This window comes from Ailuropoda melanoleuca, chromosome 10 (assembly GCF_002007445.2).
Source record: "Ailuropoda melanoleuca isolate Jingjing chromosome 10, ASM200744v2, whole genome shotgun sequence".
NCBI lineage: Eukaryota > Metazoa > Chordata > Mammalia > Carnivora > Ursidae > Ailuropoda > Ailuropoda melanoleuca.
In genome coordinates this window covers 108215052-108234833 of record NC_048227.1, presented here as the reverse complement: position 1 = coordinate 108234833, position 19782 = coordinate 108215052, and the positions used below count along the sequence as shown (strand labels likewise).

General features: G+C 51.9%; 1 protein-coding gene across 1 annotated transcript in view; it reads left to right on the top strand.

Annotated features, from left to right (window-relative positions):
- Nucleotides 1-6775, top strand: part of UNC93A (unc-93 homolog A) — a 33743-nt gene extending 26968 nt beyond the window's left edge. Inside the window, exon 9 of the mRNA XM_034670803.1 lies at nucleotides 6023-6775. Within this exon, the coding sequence (XP_034526694.1) occupies nucleotides 6023-6288 (266 nt within the window). The 3' untranslated portion in view covers nucleotides 6289-6775. The remainder of the gene's footprint in view (nucleotides 1-6022) is intronic.
- The last annotated feature ends 13007 nt before the right edge of the window (nucleotides 6776-19782 follow it).

Below are 19782 nucleotides of genomic sequence, written 5' to 3'. Positions count from 1 at the left end.
CCGTAGCTGAGGGGTGTCAGGGCCCCCACTAGGAGAGAGGCAGGGGGAAGGGGTGCGGGTGGCACGCGTACAAGGCCGGTGGCCGAGGGCTTCCATTTTGGGAGACTCCCTCCCAAAATGACAACCCTGAGTTTCCCACAGCCCGTCTACAGCCTGAGATGTGGAGTGGGTGCGGGACGCCCACGACTTGGCTCCGAAGAGAGCCTCTTCCCCTCGTGACATCACCCCCAGCCCCGCACTGGGAAACACCTGGGGGCTAAAGAATGGGTCAGGCCAACCCACAAACAGCACAAGGGCGGGGGCCTGGCTTCTGCCCCCACCACCAAGGGGAAGCACACAGGACCTCGGTTATCGTGGCCTCAGTGCCACCGCAGTGGCTCCTTCCTTACGAGCTGCGTCGTGGCCAGCTCACAGAACAGCTGGAAAAACATCTTCGCACAAATGCAGTGCTGCTGGATTTGGGGGTCCGGGCTTCACGGCCTCTCTACCGCCTCGGGCGTGCAGGAGGCTTTCGTACACTCCTGAAGCAGGTGACAAACCTGTGTGCTCTCTGAGCCGTGATCGGATATGGCTGCAGCAGTGACAGAAACTGTTCACAGCAGGGCGCAGGGTCGCCGCAGAGAAGTCCTGATTCCATGAGGAGTGGCAAGCAGAAACACCTTAGCTTTTCTGGCAGTCCAGAGCCGTAAACCCGGGCCAGGTCGGTCACCTGGTGAGCATCAGGAGAGAATTTGTTTCAGCGTCTGCGTGCAGGAGTGAGACACCCAGTGCCTTCCCGGGCGCACGCACATGCCATCTTGCCTCCCACCATGTTAGCCAATGTCTCTGAGCTCACGGGAATTTTTCAAGTATTCACATATTTTAAGTCAGGCAGGGGACAGGGGTAGGGGTCACATCATAGCCCATGCAGTAATCCCTTAGATGTTTCAGATGACTGCAGTGAAAATGCTTGGCTTTCTTTCTCCCTGAGACGCAGGAATGATGACGGTTTTCACTGTCCTTTTCCTGCCAAAGACAGAAGAGCCTGTCTGGCAGAGCCTTGTCGGGACTGGGCAGACGAGGTTAGGTGAGGTCCAGCGGACACCCGGGACAGTTGAGCACCATGGGTGGCCGGAAGACGGACTCCCTGGAATAAGGGGTACTAATTTAAAACGAATTAATTCTGTCTTCTTGTGCAGACAAAAAGTAATTTTTTTCAAGGAAACATCAGTTGCTGGGGAAAATTGTTCTTTTCATTATTTGAGAATTTCTTTTGGAGTCTAAGCTCGCCGTCATCCTTGCGGGGACTGATGCTTTCATCATCGAATCCCCTGCGGGCTGAGAGCGCCAGGCTCCCTCACCACTGCCGCCCTGCCTCGGGGTGTCCACGGGCTCTTTGTGTTTACAGAGAACGCAAATTTTGTGTAGCTTCTGCCATTTTTGTTTTTTTAAATAGCAGGTTGGATTTGTCATCTTACTCTCCCTGAGTGTGTGTCTCTCGCTTGGGAGGACAGGTGAGGTGAGCCACGCCCTTTCCTAATTAATGAGGCTGAATGCGGTTCAGTACGACTGAACCCTCCTCTCCACCACTGCTCCCAGCGTAAAGCCTGGCTTAGAAGCAGACCAGGTGCCGGAGCTCCGGGCCCTCCGTCCTGGGGCAGGGAAGTGAACCCGCTGCCCCACGTTCCCATGGGGCTCCCAGGCGCTGGCAGCCTTGGGAGCCACGGATCTGGGCCACATGCTCCAGTCTGTTCATTCATTCTGACGGTTCAGTGAAAAGGCACCGTTGCCATAGCAACCCTCACACGCCAATGCACTGCATTCGAGATTCAGAGTGTGTGGTCTAAAAATAGCCTTCTGCCCTGCTAACTGCCAGAGGGGCTGTCTCGGGTTGATAAACACAAAAAATCTGCCTCTGTTACCTGCTCAGATCACTGAGCCTGTCTTCTCCAAGCAAACAAGACTGCCCGATGACGTGTCTACACCCTCATGCGTGGACAAGGGTCAGTCAGCCTCTGGCCGCTCCCACCTGTGCCTTTCTGTGGAGGACGAGGCTGGGAGCAAGACTTCTTTTCTTTTTAAATAAACTTTTTATTTTGGAATAATTTGAGTTTTCAAAAAAGTTGCAAAGACAGTACAGAGAGCTCCCATATACCATTTTCTTAGTTTCCCCTAATGCTAATATCTTGCAAAACAGTGATACATTTATCGAAACTAAGAAATTAATGTTGGTACATCACTGAACTAAACTTTAGACTTTATTTGGCTTTCTCCAGTTTTCCCCCTTTGTGTGTTCCAGGTTCCCTCCCATGGTCCCACCCATAGTCCCATCCAGGGTCCCCATTGCATTGAGTTACCACAGCTTCTTGGTCTGATCTGGGACAGTTTCTCTTCCTTGTTGTTCATGACCTTCACACTTCTGAAGAATACTGGTCAGGTATTGTAGCGTGTCCCTAGTTTGGGGTTGTCTGATGTTTCTCATGATTAGGCTGGAGTTAAGGGTTTTGGGTAGGAAAACTCCAGAGTGAAGAACTCTTCTCGTAACGTCCATCACTGATGATGTGAACCTTGATTGCTGACCAGCCTGGTATCTGCCAGACCTCTCCAGTGCAGAGTGGCTGCTTTTTCCTTTCCACAGCCAGTTCTGGGGAGCCAGTCACCACATCTAGCCAACAGTCAACAGGAGGTAATTAATCTCCACCTGCTAAAGGGGGAGTCTGTACAAAACTTATGTATGATTCTTTCATCAGGAGCACTTGTCCCTTCCCCCAGCTTATTTAGTTACTTCTTCAACCATTCGTCTCCATTGCTTTGGGCTTATGTATTTATTACATCCTTTGGGTCACAGTCCAAAGCTACGTTACTTGTTCTGTTTCTCTAATCGTTCCAGCATTGGCCATTGGGATCTTTCTTGTCCTTCCCTACTTGCTGGTAAGGAACTATTCCAGATTTGTCACCTGGGCCAGCACTAGCATCAGCCATTTCTCCCAGGACCCTGGGCTCCTTTTATTGCCTAACAGTGTTAGAACATAAGATTTGAGTGCTGGGTTTGCTCATCGCATCTGAGATGACAAGGCTTCTGGGGGCCAGAGTGGGGAGATGGATGTGTGCATGCTGGCCACACGTACACACGTCTGGATTTCTGTATTCTGCCTGTCTGTAGGTACGTTAAGTGAGGATGAATCCACACTGGGGTCCCCGACTCCCCTCCAGCACCACGGGTTCATTCTGGCCTCCCCTTGCTGATCTGTGCCTTCCTTCTCTGACGAGGAGAAACCCGGCTCCCACTGTGCACGCCACATTGCTTATTTGCTCAAACCTAGTCTGCATGTGAAGTGACTTCAGAATTGTTGAAATATTACTTTATCTACTTTCCTTTTCTATTGAATGTCTTTCCCCTCTGCCCACCATGTCCCTAAGTAACTGCTGGAATTTGACACTACTAATGTGTTGCTTTCTTTATGTTCAGATGATTAATATAGGATCCAGATCATTTCCTGAAAAGCCAAACTCGGTAATTTATAATCGTCACAATCTAAATTTAATCTTGAAATCTAAAGATGCCAAACTATAGACCAAACACATTACTTTAAAATCAGCATTGCCACATTACTAGAATGTTCATGGAACTGGGGTGTGTTTGCTCTGGTACTGCACCTGTTCAGGGCAGCACTGCACCCGTTGGCCACAGGACATGGAAACACCTACGCTCGCAGCCACAGTGTTTCAAACGTGGATTTTCATCCCTAACATCTCATTTTGGGATCCAGTTTTAAGTGTCACCCTCTAAAGAGAGACAAGCGATCTTTAGTTAGTTAGTTTTTCTTTAAATTCCCGTTAGTTAACGTACAGTGTTACATTAGTTTCAGGTGTGCAATATAGTGAGTCAACAATTCTATCCATCACCCGCTGCTCCTCACAAGTGTATTCCTTCATCCCCATCACTTGTTCAACCCAATGTCCCACCCTTGTCCCCTCGGGTCACCATCAGTATGTTCTCTATAGTTAAGAGGCTGTCTTGGTTTTTGTTGTGTGTGTTTTTTTTTTAATTTTTCCTCTCTCTCTTTCTCTCTTTCTTTTTCTCTTTGCTCATTTGTTTTGGTTCTTGAATTACATGCATGAGTGAAATCATATGGTATTTGTCTTTCTCCAACTGACTTATTTCAATTAACATCATACTCTCTAGCTCCACCCATGTTGTTGCAAATGGCAAGATTTGGGGGCGCCTGGATGGGTCAGTTGGTTGAGCATCCAACTCTTGATTTCGGCTCAGGTCATGATCTCAGGGTTGTGAGACCGAGCCCCGTGTGGGGCTCTGCACTGGGTGTGGAGCCTGCTTGAGATTCCCTCTCTTCCTCTTCCTCTGCCCCTCCCCACTAAAAATGACAAAATTTCATTCTTTCTTACGACTGAATTATATTCCATTGTACATAAACACCACCTTTTCTTCATCCATTCATCAGTTGGTGGACATTCGGGCTGTTTCTATAATTGGGCTGTTGTAAATAATGTTGCTATAAACATAGGAGTGCATGTACCCCTTTGAATTAGTATTTTTGTATTCTTTGGGTAAATACCCAGTAGTGCAATTGCTGGATCGTAGGGTAGTTCTATTTTCAACTTTTTGAGAAACCTCCGTACTGTTCTCCAGAGTGGCTGCACCAGTTTGCATTCCCGCCAACAGTGTAAGAGGGTTCCCCTTTCTCCACATCCTCACCAACATCCGTTGTTTCTTGTGTTGTTGATCTTAGCCATTCTGACTGGTGTGAGGGGGTATCTCATGGTTTTGATTTGTGTTTCCTGATGACGGGCATCTTTTCATGTACCTGTTGGCCATGTGTAGAAAGACACGAAATCTGTAAAATAACTTAAGAGTTACTAAATCCCAGACCTTGTTATGAGACTCTTATTTCATTAAGGAGGGCACTTCACAGACTCGGACAACAAGGGCACCTTCTTCTGAGCCTTCCAAACAGCCTCTTGTTTTCCCAAACAAATGTTGCTTATGATGTATATCTGATCTTGTATCTTTCTGATGGGCTCGTCCTCCTGAGTTCCTCCCGTGGTAGGCAGACAGCTGAGTAAGCAAATGCCAAGAAGAACCTTCTGAGTGTTGACATTTCCAGGCAGGGTTGCAGGAGACTTTGCTGCTGGCCTCAAGCAATGCCAGAGAGGCTTCTCTTCCCTACATCCCTCCCCTGCGAAATGTAGGGAGGAGGAAGGGGGCAAAGGGCAAGAAAGGAGGGTGAGGTGGCCAGGGCAGCTCAGGACAACAGAGCAGGTTAGGCCAGCACTGGGCATAGCCAGGATGCTCAGGATGGTCCCTGGGGATCCACACGTCTCTGCTGAACACTTGCAGCTTCCTAGCTGTTAACACCCCCTACACACGGGCCACCTCACTCAGGTCAGGAGACGGGGAGCTTCTGGTTCTCATCCAGGCATACCAAACATTTTACCATCCTGCAAACTGGAACCAACATCATTTACTTTCCTCTAGAAACACTTATCAGACTGTGCTATCCTGCTAGGGCTGTCAGCAGAGTACAACAGATGGGCGACTGACACAACAGACATTTGGTTTCTTACAGTTCTGAAGGCTGGAGGTCTGAGACCCAGGTGTGGGCAGGCTGGCCTCAGTCACAGTCTGAGGTCCTGGGGTTAGCACTGCCTGTGTTTGTCTTTGCTTTTGGACTCCAGCGAAGGGCCGTGCCTCATCTGACCCAGGTGGGGCCTCTCAGCTCTACTCTACGTTTCCACGTACTCACCCACCAAGGGTTACGCTGGACTGAGCTCCCTCCAGTGCTAACATTGCGCAAGTTCTGTGTTTCTTTTGTGTATGATGGTTCTTTGCTGCCAAAGAATGTCTGAAGAATGTCTCCAGACTTCCATAATCCCCAACATAAAATAATTCTTTTTAAAAAGGAAACGTTCCTGACTTCGTTGAGAAAATTGGGCATTGGCAAAATTGCACTCTTTTCATCAATAATTGAAAAAAAAGTCTGAGGTTTTGCAGCAACATGCTCATGCCATGTCTTCCCTGCAGTGCTTTACGGCGTTCTGTTCGAGAAGAACAAGGAGGCTGCCTTTGCGAGTTACCGCCTGTGGGAAGCGCTGGGGTTCGTCATTGCGTTCGGATACAGCACATTCTTGTGCGTCAACATCAAACTCCACATCCTCCTGGGGGTCCTGGGTCTGGCCATGCTGGCGTACGGGACCGTGGAGTATCTGGAGGCCAAGACGCTGGCCAGGCCAGTTGCCACGGAACAGACAAAGCCAGCGGACGGGGCGGAAACAGAGACAGCCATGTGACAGGGACGCACGCCGTGGCACCAGAGAGCGCTACCCGAAGGGCCTCGGGGCTTACAGCTGATTCTTCACAACGTGTCGGCGATAGTTAGCCGTCCTGAAGACATAACGTAGTTATATTCTTTGTATAATTTTTTTCTCTTCTGCTAAGTTTTCGGTCCACCACGTCACCAGTGGAGATGGAGAGTGTGCACGAAGGAATCATTCACGTCAGACGCAAGGGAAGAAGGTTGGGCGCGTACTCAGCCAACGGCAGCGGGCTCGGGAGAAGCGGCGGCTGCCTCCTGCTCCGGCTGTACGCACTGTTTGTAAGAACCGGGAGATGTGAGAACTATGGGTCTGGCACTCTAATTTTACAAATGGGTAAACTGACATCCAGGGAAGTCAGCTGACTCCCTCCCGGGGTCAGTGAGCGACAAAGCCAGATGAGAGTTTATGTCCCTCGAAGTTTATAGACTATGAGTTTCTAAATAAATGCAACTACACTATGGACCGAGCTCCCCTTCAGATCTTTTATCCTAAATACGCACCTAGCTCACACACCCCACAGTCATCAGGTAAGTGGGGGNTGACAGAGATAGAGACAGCCAGCGAGAGAGGGAACACAAGCACACAAGCAGGGGGAGTGGGAGAGGAAGAAGCAGGCTCATAGCTGGAGAGCCTGATGTGGGGCTCGATCCCATAACGTCGGGATCACGCCCTGAGCCGAAGGCAGACGCTTAACCTCTGTGCCACCCAGGCGCCCCTCCCCTTCAGATCTTTTATCCTAAAAACGCACCTAGCTCACACACCCCACAGTCATCAGGTAAGTGGGGTAGCATGCTGCCCACTACAGTACGTGAGGCTAACGGTACAATAAACCTGGACCGTGGGTGGGTTTGTTACCTGTTACACGTGTACTCCGTTCAGAACCCACATCCGCCAACAGTCTGTCCCCGTCCTCGTCGTCGCCGTTCACCAGCTGCTAATGCTGGCCTCTGCTCCTTCTGAGACGTCTACCTTCTCCCTGGAGCTCAGCACCCTCTGGCACCTCTGAGGGTGTTGCTGGGGTGTGTTTCCCTTTTTCCCTTCACCCCAAGGTGCGATCCTTCACCCTCAGTCCCTGCCCTTCACCAAGTCTTCTCCCTTCATGGCCCATGAAGGTGGCCCTTCTGCACATTCCCATACCTCCTGCTTCCCTGTGGACAGCCCTGCTCTGGCCCAGCCTCCAGCCCAGCGCAGCACCCCCTGCCTTTAACAAAGTCCTATCATCCGTTTAAAATCCTTCCATGCTCCCCCCCTTAACGAGGCCAGCGTAGTCCAGCCCCAAGGGCCACAGGAGGCTGCCGGGTTCCTCTCCTGGACACTTTGCTCCAGACCTTCGCTCACATGCTTCCTTGACCTTGAGAATCTTCCTGCCCCTCCCCATGCAGCTTATGTGGGCTGTCCCCACAAGCCTACACAACTTACATTCTGTCGTATTCATTTTTTTGTATGAGCAGCTCCCTCCACTGAACCTTGAGCTTGCAATGTCTGGGATACAATACTAGCAGGCACTTAGTGAATATTTGTAGAGTAAAGAAAATCCATCGATAATTCAAAGAATTATTCACCTATACCTTGGTCTCTCTATGAAATTCCAGCCAAACCCTGGCCCCCTCACCTGCTCCCTCAGTCAATAGGAATTGAGCCCGTCACACGGATGACGTGGTTCCCTTCCAGCTGGCTCTCCTGCTCCTCCATGGCCTCTGTGGACCCACCACCTACCTCACATCCTCCTCACCTCTCATCCGCCCCTGGACAGAAGGGCCATGCCTCCCCCCGGTGTCTCCATCTGAATCATTTCTGCCCTCCCATCCTGCCTTCCGTGACTTCTTGGAGCCCTCCGTGGTCTCAACAAATGGAGTCTTTATGTTCCCTGACTCTCGTGGTGTGGTTTTCCCTTCTCCGACACTCACTGCAGGCTGTCGCATTGCATTTGTCTGTAAGATACTTGACTATCTCCAAACATGGAGCTTCAGCTATTTCACAAAAACTCAAAGCTCAACAGGTATTTGTACAGAAGGCCTCCCGTGAGGGGTAGATGACAAGCGTGGTCCCCCAACTCAGAGGTTTAGGGTTCCGTGCATGAAGGATGTGTGGCTCCTGGATGCAAATCAGGGTGAGACAAGCTGACCTGGAGCTGCTCTTCGGTCACTCTCTCAGCTCAGAGCCTTTGCAAGTGAGACACCCTCACTTACTTAAGAATCACTCATACCTTCCAGAGACACCCTTGAAGATTATCCTAGATGTAACAGGCCTGATTCTCCTGACCCCACTAGGCACCTGCTGAGATACAGATGGCACTAAGGAGTGTGCCCTGGTCCAGAGGTCCGCGGGAAAGACCCACAGGCCGAGAGCAGAGCCAGGAAGTACAGGCAGAGCCCTGCAGAGATCTCTAGGGGCACCTGTCCAAGCCAGCATCCAGCATCAGAGCCCAGACACAGAGGGGATGCAAGCAGTCCTGATATTTTGTTATTTTATTATTATTTTTAAAACTGTTCTTTTGGAAGGCCGGGGAGGTGTTCTCGGTGATTGGTAACATTGGCTGTTTCCTGACTCAGGGTGGGCATGCTGTCACGTGTCTGAGGGAGGGGGATGGGCTGACCTGGCTTAAAAGGCAAAGGCTGGACTCTCTGGCCTGTTGCTGGGGGTGCTCGGCCCCTCCCTGCCCGAAGGGGTCTCCCTGATCCCTTAGGATCTGGAAGATGAGAACGTGGGCAGAGGGGCCTGGTCTCGAACTTCAGGCCCAAAGACCATCATTGTCCCAGGGTGCCTGGGTATCTCAGTTGTTAAGCTCTGCCTGATCCTGGAGTCCTAGGATAGGGCCCCGCATTGGGCTCCTCTGCTGGGAGCCTGCTTCTCCCTCTCCCACTCCCCCTGTTTGTGTTCCCTCTCTCGCTGGCTGTCTTTCTGTCAAATAAATAAATAAAATCTTTAAAAAAAAAAAAAAGACCACCGTTGTCCCAATACTGGGAGTAAAGGCCATCTCAGTAAGGACTGCAAGAAACTGCTCGGTATCTCCCAGAGTCCCCGCAGCAGGGATTTCGCTGCCTTGAAAGATCTCACTTGAAGCTCAGGGGTCACCAGGGCTCTGATCAGACGGCTGCGCACATGACCCCGTCTGCTACTGTTGATGCTCCTTGGAGAGTGTGCCAGACGACACTGTCGCCAGGAGCCCACGCCTCCTCGAGGGACGGGAGCCCTGCAGGTCAACCTGGTGCAGACACGGGAGCGTTTGGCTGGTGCTCGCCGAGGTTCTCAGCGGACAGCTCTTTCCCATCTGCCCAACCAGCTGCTCAGCTGGGTCCCCGGCTCTCCCTGGAAGATTGCCTACAGCACGGGGGTCTTCTCTTTTCCTGCTTTGAACTTCTTGGTGAGAAGGGTTTGAGAATGTGCCCAAGAACCCTGGAGCGGGGCCTGGACAGAGAGGCCCCCCGGCCCTGCTCTCTGCCTGGTCAGCAGGTGAAGGATGAATGACCAGCGCCAAGGTCACACCAGTACCTCCAGCCTCGCGTGCGCTGGCGCGAAGTCTGGATTGTGGCAGAAAGTAAGTGATTTCACCTTGCTGTTATGACTCCTTTTCTACAATGAGAATCTTCCCATTTCATGAGGAATCGTTAAGACAAAGTGTTGTTGTGAACGTCTGTGAAGTGCTGTGTACGATGGGGTGTCCGTCCCCTGGACGAAGGTTAAAGTACAGCGCTTCCCAAGCATCCCTAGGATTTGATCCAACAATCCTAACTCTCTTGGTCCAGCTCCCAGGCTCAGCAACAAATGCATGGTTACTTGCTCAGAGTAATTAATAGGGGCAAGTTTTAAAAAATCTATAATGTAGGGATGTATGTCACAATACATTATTAAAAACTTCCTGAAAATTGGAGAGCTATCTGAAAGAAAATGCTAAATGTAGAAATAACAAAGTTAAAAGCACCTAATAAAGAGAAATTTGTCAGAAATCTAGAGTCCCAGGGGTGCCTGGGTGGCACAGCGGTTAAGGCGTCTGCCTTCAGCTCAGGGCGTGATCCCGGCGTTACGGGATCGAGCCGCACGTCAGGTCCTCCGCTATGAGCCTGCTTCTTCCTCTCCCACTCCCCCTGCTTGTGTTCCCTCTCTCGCTGGCTGTCTCTATCTCTGTCGNGAATAAATAAATAAAATCTTTAAAAAAAAAAAAAAGAAATCTAGAGTCCCTCCAATTTGCTAAAATGAGCCCAAGTCTACAGGCAGCCAAGACAATAAAAAAACCCGCTGATTATGTAATCATCATTATCAGATGAAAGGAGCCTTGTCAGTGTTTTCAAAGAGAATCATTTTCTAGGTCCTAAAACATTAAAGGATGTTCCCCGAAGAATGAGGGCAAGCACAGTCCAACAGACGTCCGGGTGTGTTTTAGGGCACTTTGACATCCGGGACCCCTGACAGAGGCGGAGGGTGTGCTGTGGGAATGGGGTCCTGTGAGCAGGTGGGCAAGGAGAGTTAGGAGGCTGGGGGGTGGGCAGTGCTCAGTGAGTGCTGGTCACTCTCTGCCACACCCTACAGGAGACTAGAACCTTCTACCCCAGAGCCTGGGCCAAGGGCCTTCTGGAGGTCCTCCCCAAACCTAACCCTGGCTGGTGAGGGTCTGCTCCAGCCTGGGCTTCCTGTTCAGTGTGTGACAGCAGCAAGTCCCACCTGCCAGAGAGAAGACGCAGGTGCCATCAAACGAGAGCTGAGCGAGTACTAAGGTATTTGACACCCACTTCCAGCTGCACGTCCAAATCAAAGCCAGAGATCTTCTTCCTCCAAGGCCTTTCCAGGCCCACTTCCGTGTACCTCCACTGGCCCGACTCCAGACTTCTCCCAGAAGCCCCTGCCCGCCCTCCCCGGGCCCCATGACCCTGTGTCCCCTGCTCCTGCCAGCAGGTGTGTATCCCAAGGTCCGGCCCATCCTCTGGTCCCCCTCCCATGAAGAGCTGCCCGCAGGCATCAGGCCCACTGCCGGGGGCTCTTCCCTGATGCTTCTGCACCCCCACTGTCACCCCCACCAGTCACCGGCCCTGTTGGTGCTATTTGGGAATCTTCCGAACCCCTCTCTCCCCGTGGTCTCTGTTGGTGGGTGACCCGACCGACTGTCCCTCAAAGTCCCTCATGCTGCTGTCCCTCCCCACCCACCAGCAATGGCCGTTCTCTTTCAGAATGAAGTCCCAATGCCCTCACCTGGGGTACAGGGCTCCCCAGAGCTTGTCCCACCTCACCCTGCCCCCGCCCCCGGTCCTTTCCCCGAAGAGCAACATAAATGTGTCTCACGTCTCTGCGATGTTGCAGTGACTGCTGGCTTTGCTGAAATTCCTGTCCTCCTCCCCCGTCTGGCTGAGTGTTCAGAATTCAGCTTAGAGGCCGCTTCTCGGGAAGACCCTTTAAAACTGCCCTGCTCCCTGCGGGCGCCAACCTGCCAGGCTCAGGTGCCCTTCCAGAGGTTCCCTGCACCTTCTGTCCTCTCCTCCACACTGGCACCTGAGACAACCTGTCCCCTCATCTGTCCCCTCCCTACATGAGGGTGAGATGGTGGGTGGATCACACAGCTGGAGGGTGTCTGAGGCCACAATCAGGCCCTTTTCCTCTCCCTTCCCTGTTTGCCCTCCACTTCCAGGGTGTCAGCAGCCCGCACGGTGCAGGACAGGACGAGAAAGCGTAGTGTGTGGAGCCCCACGGCCTCCCCCTCTGACCAGACCACAGGGCTGCTCCTTCCCAGGCAGGAGCAGGGGACCACGGCGGCCACGCAGTGCCCCCTGGCGGGCAGGGGAGGCCACCGTCGCCCTCCCAGCGGCGTGGCAGAGAAGGGCCTGTCATGCTGTCCCTGAAGAGGACGCCTGCTCACCTGCTCCACCTGGTCTCCGAGCCCGCGCCAACCCCTCTCTGGAAGTGCTGCCCGCCTGCCCGTGGTCCACGGTGCTTGTTGACGATCTCTCTCACGGAGAACCGAAACCTGACTCAGTGCGATGCCCCTTGGCTCCCCCCAGCTTCCCTACAAACGCCGAACAGAGAAGCGGGAGGCTCCCCCGCCAGGCTGCGCCCAAAGCAATNGTGGTCCACGGTGCTTGTTGACGATCTCTCTCACGGAGAACCGAAACCTGACTCAGTGCGATGCCCCTTGGCCTCCCCCCAGCTTCCCTACAAACGCCGAACAGAGCAGCGGGAGGCTCCCCCGCCAGGCCGCCCCCGAAGCGACGACGCTTCATCTCGGAGTCAAACCGTGGGGCCGCGCTGCCTCCACCTTCCCCTTGACGTTTCCCTGAAGCCCCAGGCCTTCAGGTTCCAGAGGGGTTCCTCCCTTCCACCCTCCGGCAGCGGGGCATGAGCTCCTTCCACTCCAGCCCTAGCCACCCGGCAGGGGCTCAGAGACCCAGCGGAGACCCACGTGGGATCCCCCGACACGCTGCGGATGTGCCGGGACCTGTCCATGCTCACAGCAAGCCACAGAGCCCATGGACGAAACTCGGAGGCCTGTGTGACGCCCTTGAGGACAAGCAGATTTGGGAAAGTTTGCATTCACTCCAGGGCCACGGATCTCATTCAAGCTCCAGATACGTGAGGAATCCCAGGGCCACCATTTTGAAGGTCTTTTCCGCCCACCCCCGTCACTCTGTCCCATTGCCCCTCACTGACCTCCCGCCCAGCATCCCCTCACCTCCGCTCCACGGAGCTTCTAGAGAGGACAGTCCTGTTTTCTGCTGTCCCAGCAAATACTGCCTGAGACTTAACCGCATCTATGCAGTCTCCACTCTCAACCCAACAAATCAGGCCCAGTTTGCCCTGAACAATTCTTGCCACACAAGGAAATTCTCTAGAAAGCAAACTAGAATGTGTTTGCTCATTCACTCAGCAAGGGTTTGGTAAGTGCCCAACATTGCTCTAGGCACGCTCCATCCAGCAGGGCCCTGAAAGTCTCGGGAAATTTGTTCTAAGCCAAGAACGTACACTAAGTGGTTGGGGGACAGTCTGTATGAGGGGCAAGGCAGTAGGATGGCCGTCAGGACGGATGCCGGTGTAGCCGTGGGGGAGTCGCTCCTCTGTGTCCAGTGGAAGTGTCCTGGTCCTCTGACAAGCTGGTACGAGGAGGGAGGTCGGGAGGGGCCAGCAGAACACAGCCCGGTTAGGCACAGGGGAGCTGCCAACAGCCCGACGTAGCCCGGGGTCAGACAGGTGTGTGGGGAGGAAAGGCCCCAGGCAGATCACGCAGGGCCTACAGGCCAGGTAAGACTCCAGATTGTATTCTAAAGAACACAGAACTAAATGTGAGTGGCGAAAACAGTGGGAATTGATTCTTTCCCAGTCTACAGGCTGGGAGTCCAAAATCACGGTGTGGGCAGGGCCGCTCTCCCCCGAACGCTGTAGAGGAAAATCCTTCCTGCTCTTCCAGCCCCGGGTGTTGTCTGCGGTCCTGGATGTCCCGTGGCTCATAGATGCGTCACGCCTCCGACGCCACGTGGCCGGCTTCCTTGAGTCTGTGTAGTCACATGACAGTCTCCTCTCTCTCTCTCTGTCTTTGTGTCTCTTCTCCTTTCTGGGAAGGACACCCGACATATCGAGTGAGGGCCCACCCTACCCAGCCTGACCTCATCCTAACTAATTACACCTGAAATGACCTCCGAATGTTCTGGGAAGGACATGAATTTGCAGGGGACACTACAGAACCCACAAGAGAGAGGAGGGACAGGATACGCCTTACGTTTCAAAGGCTCCCTCTGGCTGCTGCAAAGACCTCGTCGGTGCAGAAGTAAGACAGAATGACAAGCCACTGAGCTGGGAAGCTCTTGAATCGTTGGAGCAAGGAAGGACAGTGTTGGCACCGGGGTGGTCGTGGGGGCAGTGAGCGGAACGGGTGAGAAGGGCTCCGGCTGAGGACGTGCCTGCAAGGCAGAGCCTAGGAGATGTGCTGAGGCAGAGGGGCAGAGCCAAAGAAAACTCCAGAAGTTTGGAAGGGTCAAGTGGCCACTTTCTTAGACTGGGGAGGCTGGCGGGGGGGCAGGTTCACGGGGCAGCAATCGGGAGCCTGGTATGGAGTGTGTGAGACATCGGAGGCTGCAGTCTGGGGGTATCCTAGGGAGGGAGAGAAACTGGGACGTCAGCACCATCGAGAGGGGATTAAAGTCATGGCGCGGAAGGAGACGGACTGCCTAGGTGGGCCTGGGGAAAGAGAGCCTTGCATCCGAATCCCTGCAACTTCCGCTTTAGAGGTTAGGGCGACCAGGAGGAGCCTGGGACAAATGAGCACCCCAAGAGAGAGACACTGCAGAGCCCAGTTAGTGTCCCAGACATGGGTCAGTTCTGGGGTCGGCTGCTGCGGTGTGTGGTCAGAGAACAGTGGGGAACATTTTGGCTTGGCAAAATGAGGTCACCTGTGTCTGTGGCCAGAGCAGCTCAGGGGCATCTTGGGGATGAAGACCTGGACCAAGTGTCTCAACAAGAGGAGAGACGTGGGCACAGGGAGGATTCCCAGCGCTTCCCGGATGGTTTCTTCAGAAATGAGGCTGGAGCGTGAGGTGGGGGTCGAGGATCTTTATGCGGCTGAAATGTTGGGCATGAAGATTATTCTAGTGCAAATTCCTTACGTGATCATGATGAGAAAATCAAGAATAACCAGTAAGATTATGACAAGCCCGGGTTAGTTGAAGAAATGGGACAGAACTTGATGTCTTATCTCCTCTTTGTTTCTGTACTAAATGGGTAACAGATGGGAGGAACTCCAGATGGTTCTTCAACTGAGCTCTACACACTTCATTTTTTGGAGCTTTCTACTGAATTATAAAATAAAGACAGGATGGGGCACCTGGGTGGCACAGCAGTTAAGCGTCTGCCTTCAGCTCAGGGCGTGATCCCGGCGTGATGGGATCGAGCCCCACATCAGGCTCCTCTGCTATGAGCCTGCTTCTTCCTCTCCCACTCCCCCTGCTTGTGTTCCCTCTCTCGCTGGCTGTCTCCATCTCTGTCGAATAAATAAAATCTTTAAAAAAATAAAATAAAATAAAATAAATAAAATAAAATAAAGACAGGGAATGTAAAATTGTACAAGAACAGCTTGATGAAATTTGACAAACTGAGTACATCCATATAACCAACACCCAGTCCGGGAAACAGAACCCCCTGGTGGAGCCCGTGCAGGCCCCGCCTATCACTTCCTCTAAGGGCAACAACTGCCAAACCATAGACTCCTTTTTTGTACTTATTTATATGTATTTCTCTCTTCATTATGCTTTTACTGTAAAAGGATTATGCTTGTAAATGTCCTTCAAGAAGAAGTGAAGTGATCATGGTCGTCAATATGAATCCATTCTCAATAAACATTCACTGTCCTTCCAGGGAGCCAGATGCTGGGTTTGATGTAGTTTTCAGGGAATCCTAACTGGAAAGTGTCAAGGCCTTGTCACCGGTTGGAAAGATCTTCGGGGCAGGAAAGATTTCCAAGCTCCTGTAGGTCTGCTGTTTTTCACATCACTCTCCCTTGGGCTCTGTAGATGGTAGAGGGGATTCTTTCTCCATCAGCCACCTGGGCTATGAGTTTCGGTGCTCGCATGGTGGGTAGGACTGAGGTATTAAAAAAAAGTGAAAGTTCTACTTGCTGGTTCAGTGTTTCCTTGGACTCCACGAAAGTTCTAGATTTAAACATCGTAATGAACCCGACTTCCTCTGGATCCTACCGGAGGCAGTCAGTGTGTCCTGGCCCAAGGAGCATTTGCACTAAAGGTGAGATTACACTGACCCCATGAACAGCATACAGTTGTGAAGCCCCAGAACCCCAAGGCTGCGGGCTCCAGCCTGGAGCAGAGGAGCAAGTGGTCCTGGAGAGACGCTGCCATGCCCATGAGTGCACCTCTGGCTCCGTTATCTGACCCCCAGCTCCAAGGTCTGTGTGGTCAACTACAAGGAGGCACCCAGCCTTCCCAAAGCCTCTCCGTGTCTGAGCGGGACAAGAACTGATGGGGAATGCAAGCCAAGGGAGAACTGAGCCCACTGAGAAATTCAGGGGAACCACCCAGCAGAAGAACGTGGAAAGAATGCTCATTTTGGACGAAGCCAACATGTGCCATCTGGTAAGTGTGTCCTTCGAATCTCCTGGGATCTTGACAGCCCGCCACCTTCCTCCGAGAGTTACCCACAGTCTTAGAAACTCGTGTGAACATCTCGAAGGGGAACATTTTAAACTCCTGAATNCCTCCGAATGTTCTGGGAAGGACATGAATTTGCAGGGGACACTACAGAACCCACAAGAGAGAGGAGGGACAGGATACGCCTTACGTTTCAAAGGCTCCCTCTGGCTGCTGCAAAGACCTCGTCGGTGCAGAAGTAAGACAGAATGACAAGCCACTGAGCTGGGAAGCTCTTGAATCGTTGGAGCAAGGAAGGACAGTGTTGGCACCGGGGTGGTCGTGGGGGCAGTGAGCGGAACGGGTGAGAAGGGCTCCGGCTGAGGACGTGCCTGCAAGGCAGAGCCTAGGAGATGTGCTGAGGCAGAGGGGCAGAGCCAAAGAAAACTCCAGAAGTTTGGAAGGGTCAAGTGGCCACTTTCTTAGACTGGGGAGGCTGGCGGGGGGGCAGGTTCACGGGGCAGCAATCGGGAGCCTGGTATGGAGTGTGTGAGACATCGGAGGCTGCAGTCTGGGGGTATCCTAGGGAGGGAGAGAAACTGGGACGTCAGCACCATCGAGAGGGGATTAAAGTCATGGCGCGGAAGGAGACGGACTGCCTAGGTGGGCCTGGGGAAAGAGAGCCTTGCATCCGAATCCCTGCAACTTCCGCTTTAGAGGTTAGGGCGACCAGGAGGAGCCTGGGACAAATGAGCACCCCAAGAGAGAGACACTGCAGAGCCCAGTTAGTGTCCCAGACATGGGTCAGTTCTGGGGTCGGCTGCTGCGGTGTGTGGTCAGAGAACAGTGGGGAACATTTTGGCTTGGCAAAATGAGGTCACCTGTGTCTGTGGCCAGAGCAGCTCAGGGGCATCTTGGGGATGAAGACCTGGACCAAGTGTCTCAACAAGAGGAGAGACGTGGGCACAGGGAGGATTCCCAGCGCTTCCCGGATGGTTTCTTCAGAAATGAGGCTGGAGCGTGAGGTGGGGGTCGAGGATCTTTATGCGGCTGAAATGTTGGGCATGAAGATTATTCTAGTGCAAATTCCTTACGTGATCATGATGAGAAAATCAAGAATAACCAGTAAGATTATGACAAGCCCGGGTTAGTTGAAGAAATGGGACAGAACTTGATGTCTTATCTCCTCTTTGTTTCTGTACTAAATGGGTAACAGATGGGAGGAACTCCAGATGGTTCTTCAACTGAGCTCTACACACTTCATTTTTTGGAGCTTTCTACTGAATTATAAAATAAAGACAGGATGGGGCACCTGGGTGGCACAGCAGTTAAGCGTCTGCCTTCAGCTCAGGGCGTGATCCCGGCGTGATGGGATCGAGCCCCACATCAGGCTCCTCTGCTATGAGCCTGCTTCTTCCTCTCCCACTCCCCCTGCTTGTGTTCCCTCTCTCGCTGGCTGTCTCCATCTCTGTCGAATAAATAAAATCTTTAAAAAAATAAAATAAAATAAAATAAATAAAATAAAATAAAGACAGGGAATGTAAAATTGTACAAGAACAGCTTGATGAAATTTGACAAACTGAGTACATCCATATAACCAACACCCAGTCCGGGAAACAGAACCCCCTGGTGGAGCCCGTGCAGGCCCCGCCTATCACTTCCTCTAAGGGCAACAACTGCCAAACCATAGACTCCTTTTTTGTACTTATTTATATGTATTTCTCTCTTCATTATGCTTTTACTGTAAAAGGATTATGCTTGTAAATGTCCTTCAAGAAGAAGTGAAGTGATCATGGTCGTCAATATGAATCCATTCTCAATAAACATTCACTGTCCTTCCAGGGAGCCAGATGCTGGGTTTGATGTAGTTTTCAGGGAATCCTAACTGGAAAGTGTCAAGGCCTTGTCACCGGTTGGAAAGATCTTCGGGGCAGGAAAGATTTCCAAGCTCCTGTAGGTCTGCTGTTTTTCACATCACTCTCCCTTGGGCTCTGTAGATGGTAGAGGGGATTCTTTCTCCATCAGCCACCTGGGCTATGAGTTTCGGTGCTCGCATGGTGGGTAGGACTGAGGTATTAAAAAAAAGTGAAAGTTCTACTTGCTGGTTCAGTGTTTCCTTGGACTCCACGAAAGTTCTAGATTTAAACATCGTAATGAACCCGACTTCCTCTGGATCCTACCGGAGGCAGTCAGTGTGTCCTGGCCCAAGGAGCATTTGCACTAAAGGTGAGATTACACTGACCCCATGAACAGCATACAGTTGTGAAGCCCCAGAACCCCAAGGCTGCGGGCTCCAGCCTGGAGCAGAGGAGCAAGTGGTCCTGGAGAGACGCTGCCATGCCCATGAGTGCACCTCTGGCTCCGTTATCTGACCCCCAGCTCCAAGGTCTGTGTGGTCAACTACAAGGAGGCACCCAGCCTTCCCAAAGCCTCTCCGTGTCTGAGCGGGACAAGAACTGATGGGGAATGCAAGCCAAGGGAGAACTGAGCCCACTGAGAAATTCAGGGGAACCACCCAGCAGAAGAACGTGGAAAGAATGCTCATTTTGGACGAAGCCAACATGTGCCATCTGGTAAGTGTGTCCTTCGAATCTCCTGGGATCTTGACAGCCCGCCACCTTCCTCCGAGAGTTACCCACAGTCTTAGAAACTCGTGTGAACATCTCGAAGGGGAACATTTTAAACTCCTGAATGAATTCAGAATTTGTAGAATTTGTTTGGTTTCGGCCCAGATGTCCTTACTTGTGTCTGGATTGCCAGCCCTGTCTCTGTGCGTCTCTCAAAATCATGGCCAACCCCCCCCTCCGTCATCTGACTTTCGTGGAGATAGCTGGGGGCAGGACTCCATTACTCCGTGTTTACATTATTTACCGGCACGTATGGCTGCAAGTAACAATGAATAATTAATGACAANGAGGTGGGGGTCGAGGATCTTTATGCGGCTGAAATGTTGGGCATGAAGATTATTCTAGTGCAAATTCCTTACTTGATCATGATGAGAAAATCAAGAATAACCAGTAAGATTATGACAAACCCGGGTTAGTTGAAGAAATGGGACAGAACTTGATTNAATGAACATGTCAAACCAAAAAAGAAAAATGCCTTGTAGGCTACAGACAATGAATTACTCTTCTTCTTGGTTTGCTAATTAGGAAAACTGCAGCGTTTCCCTTCGCCTGACACGGTGCGGCCGNGTCTTATCTCCTCTTTGTTTCTGTACTAAATGGGTAACAGATGGGAGGAACTCCAGATGGTTCTTCAACTGAGCTCTACACACTTCATTTTTTGGAGCTTTCTACTGAATTATAAAATAAAGACAGGATGGGGCACCTGGGTGGCACAGCAGTTAAGCGTCTGCCTTCAGCTCAGGGCGTGATCCCGGCGTGATGGGATCGAGCCCCACATCAGGCTCCTC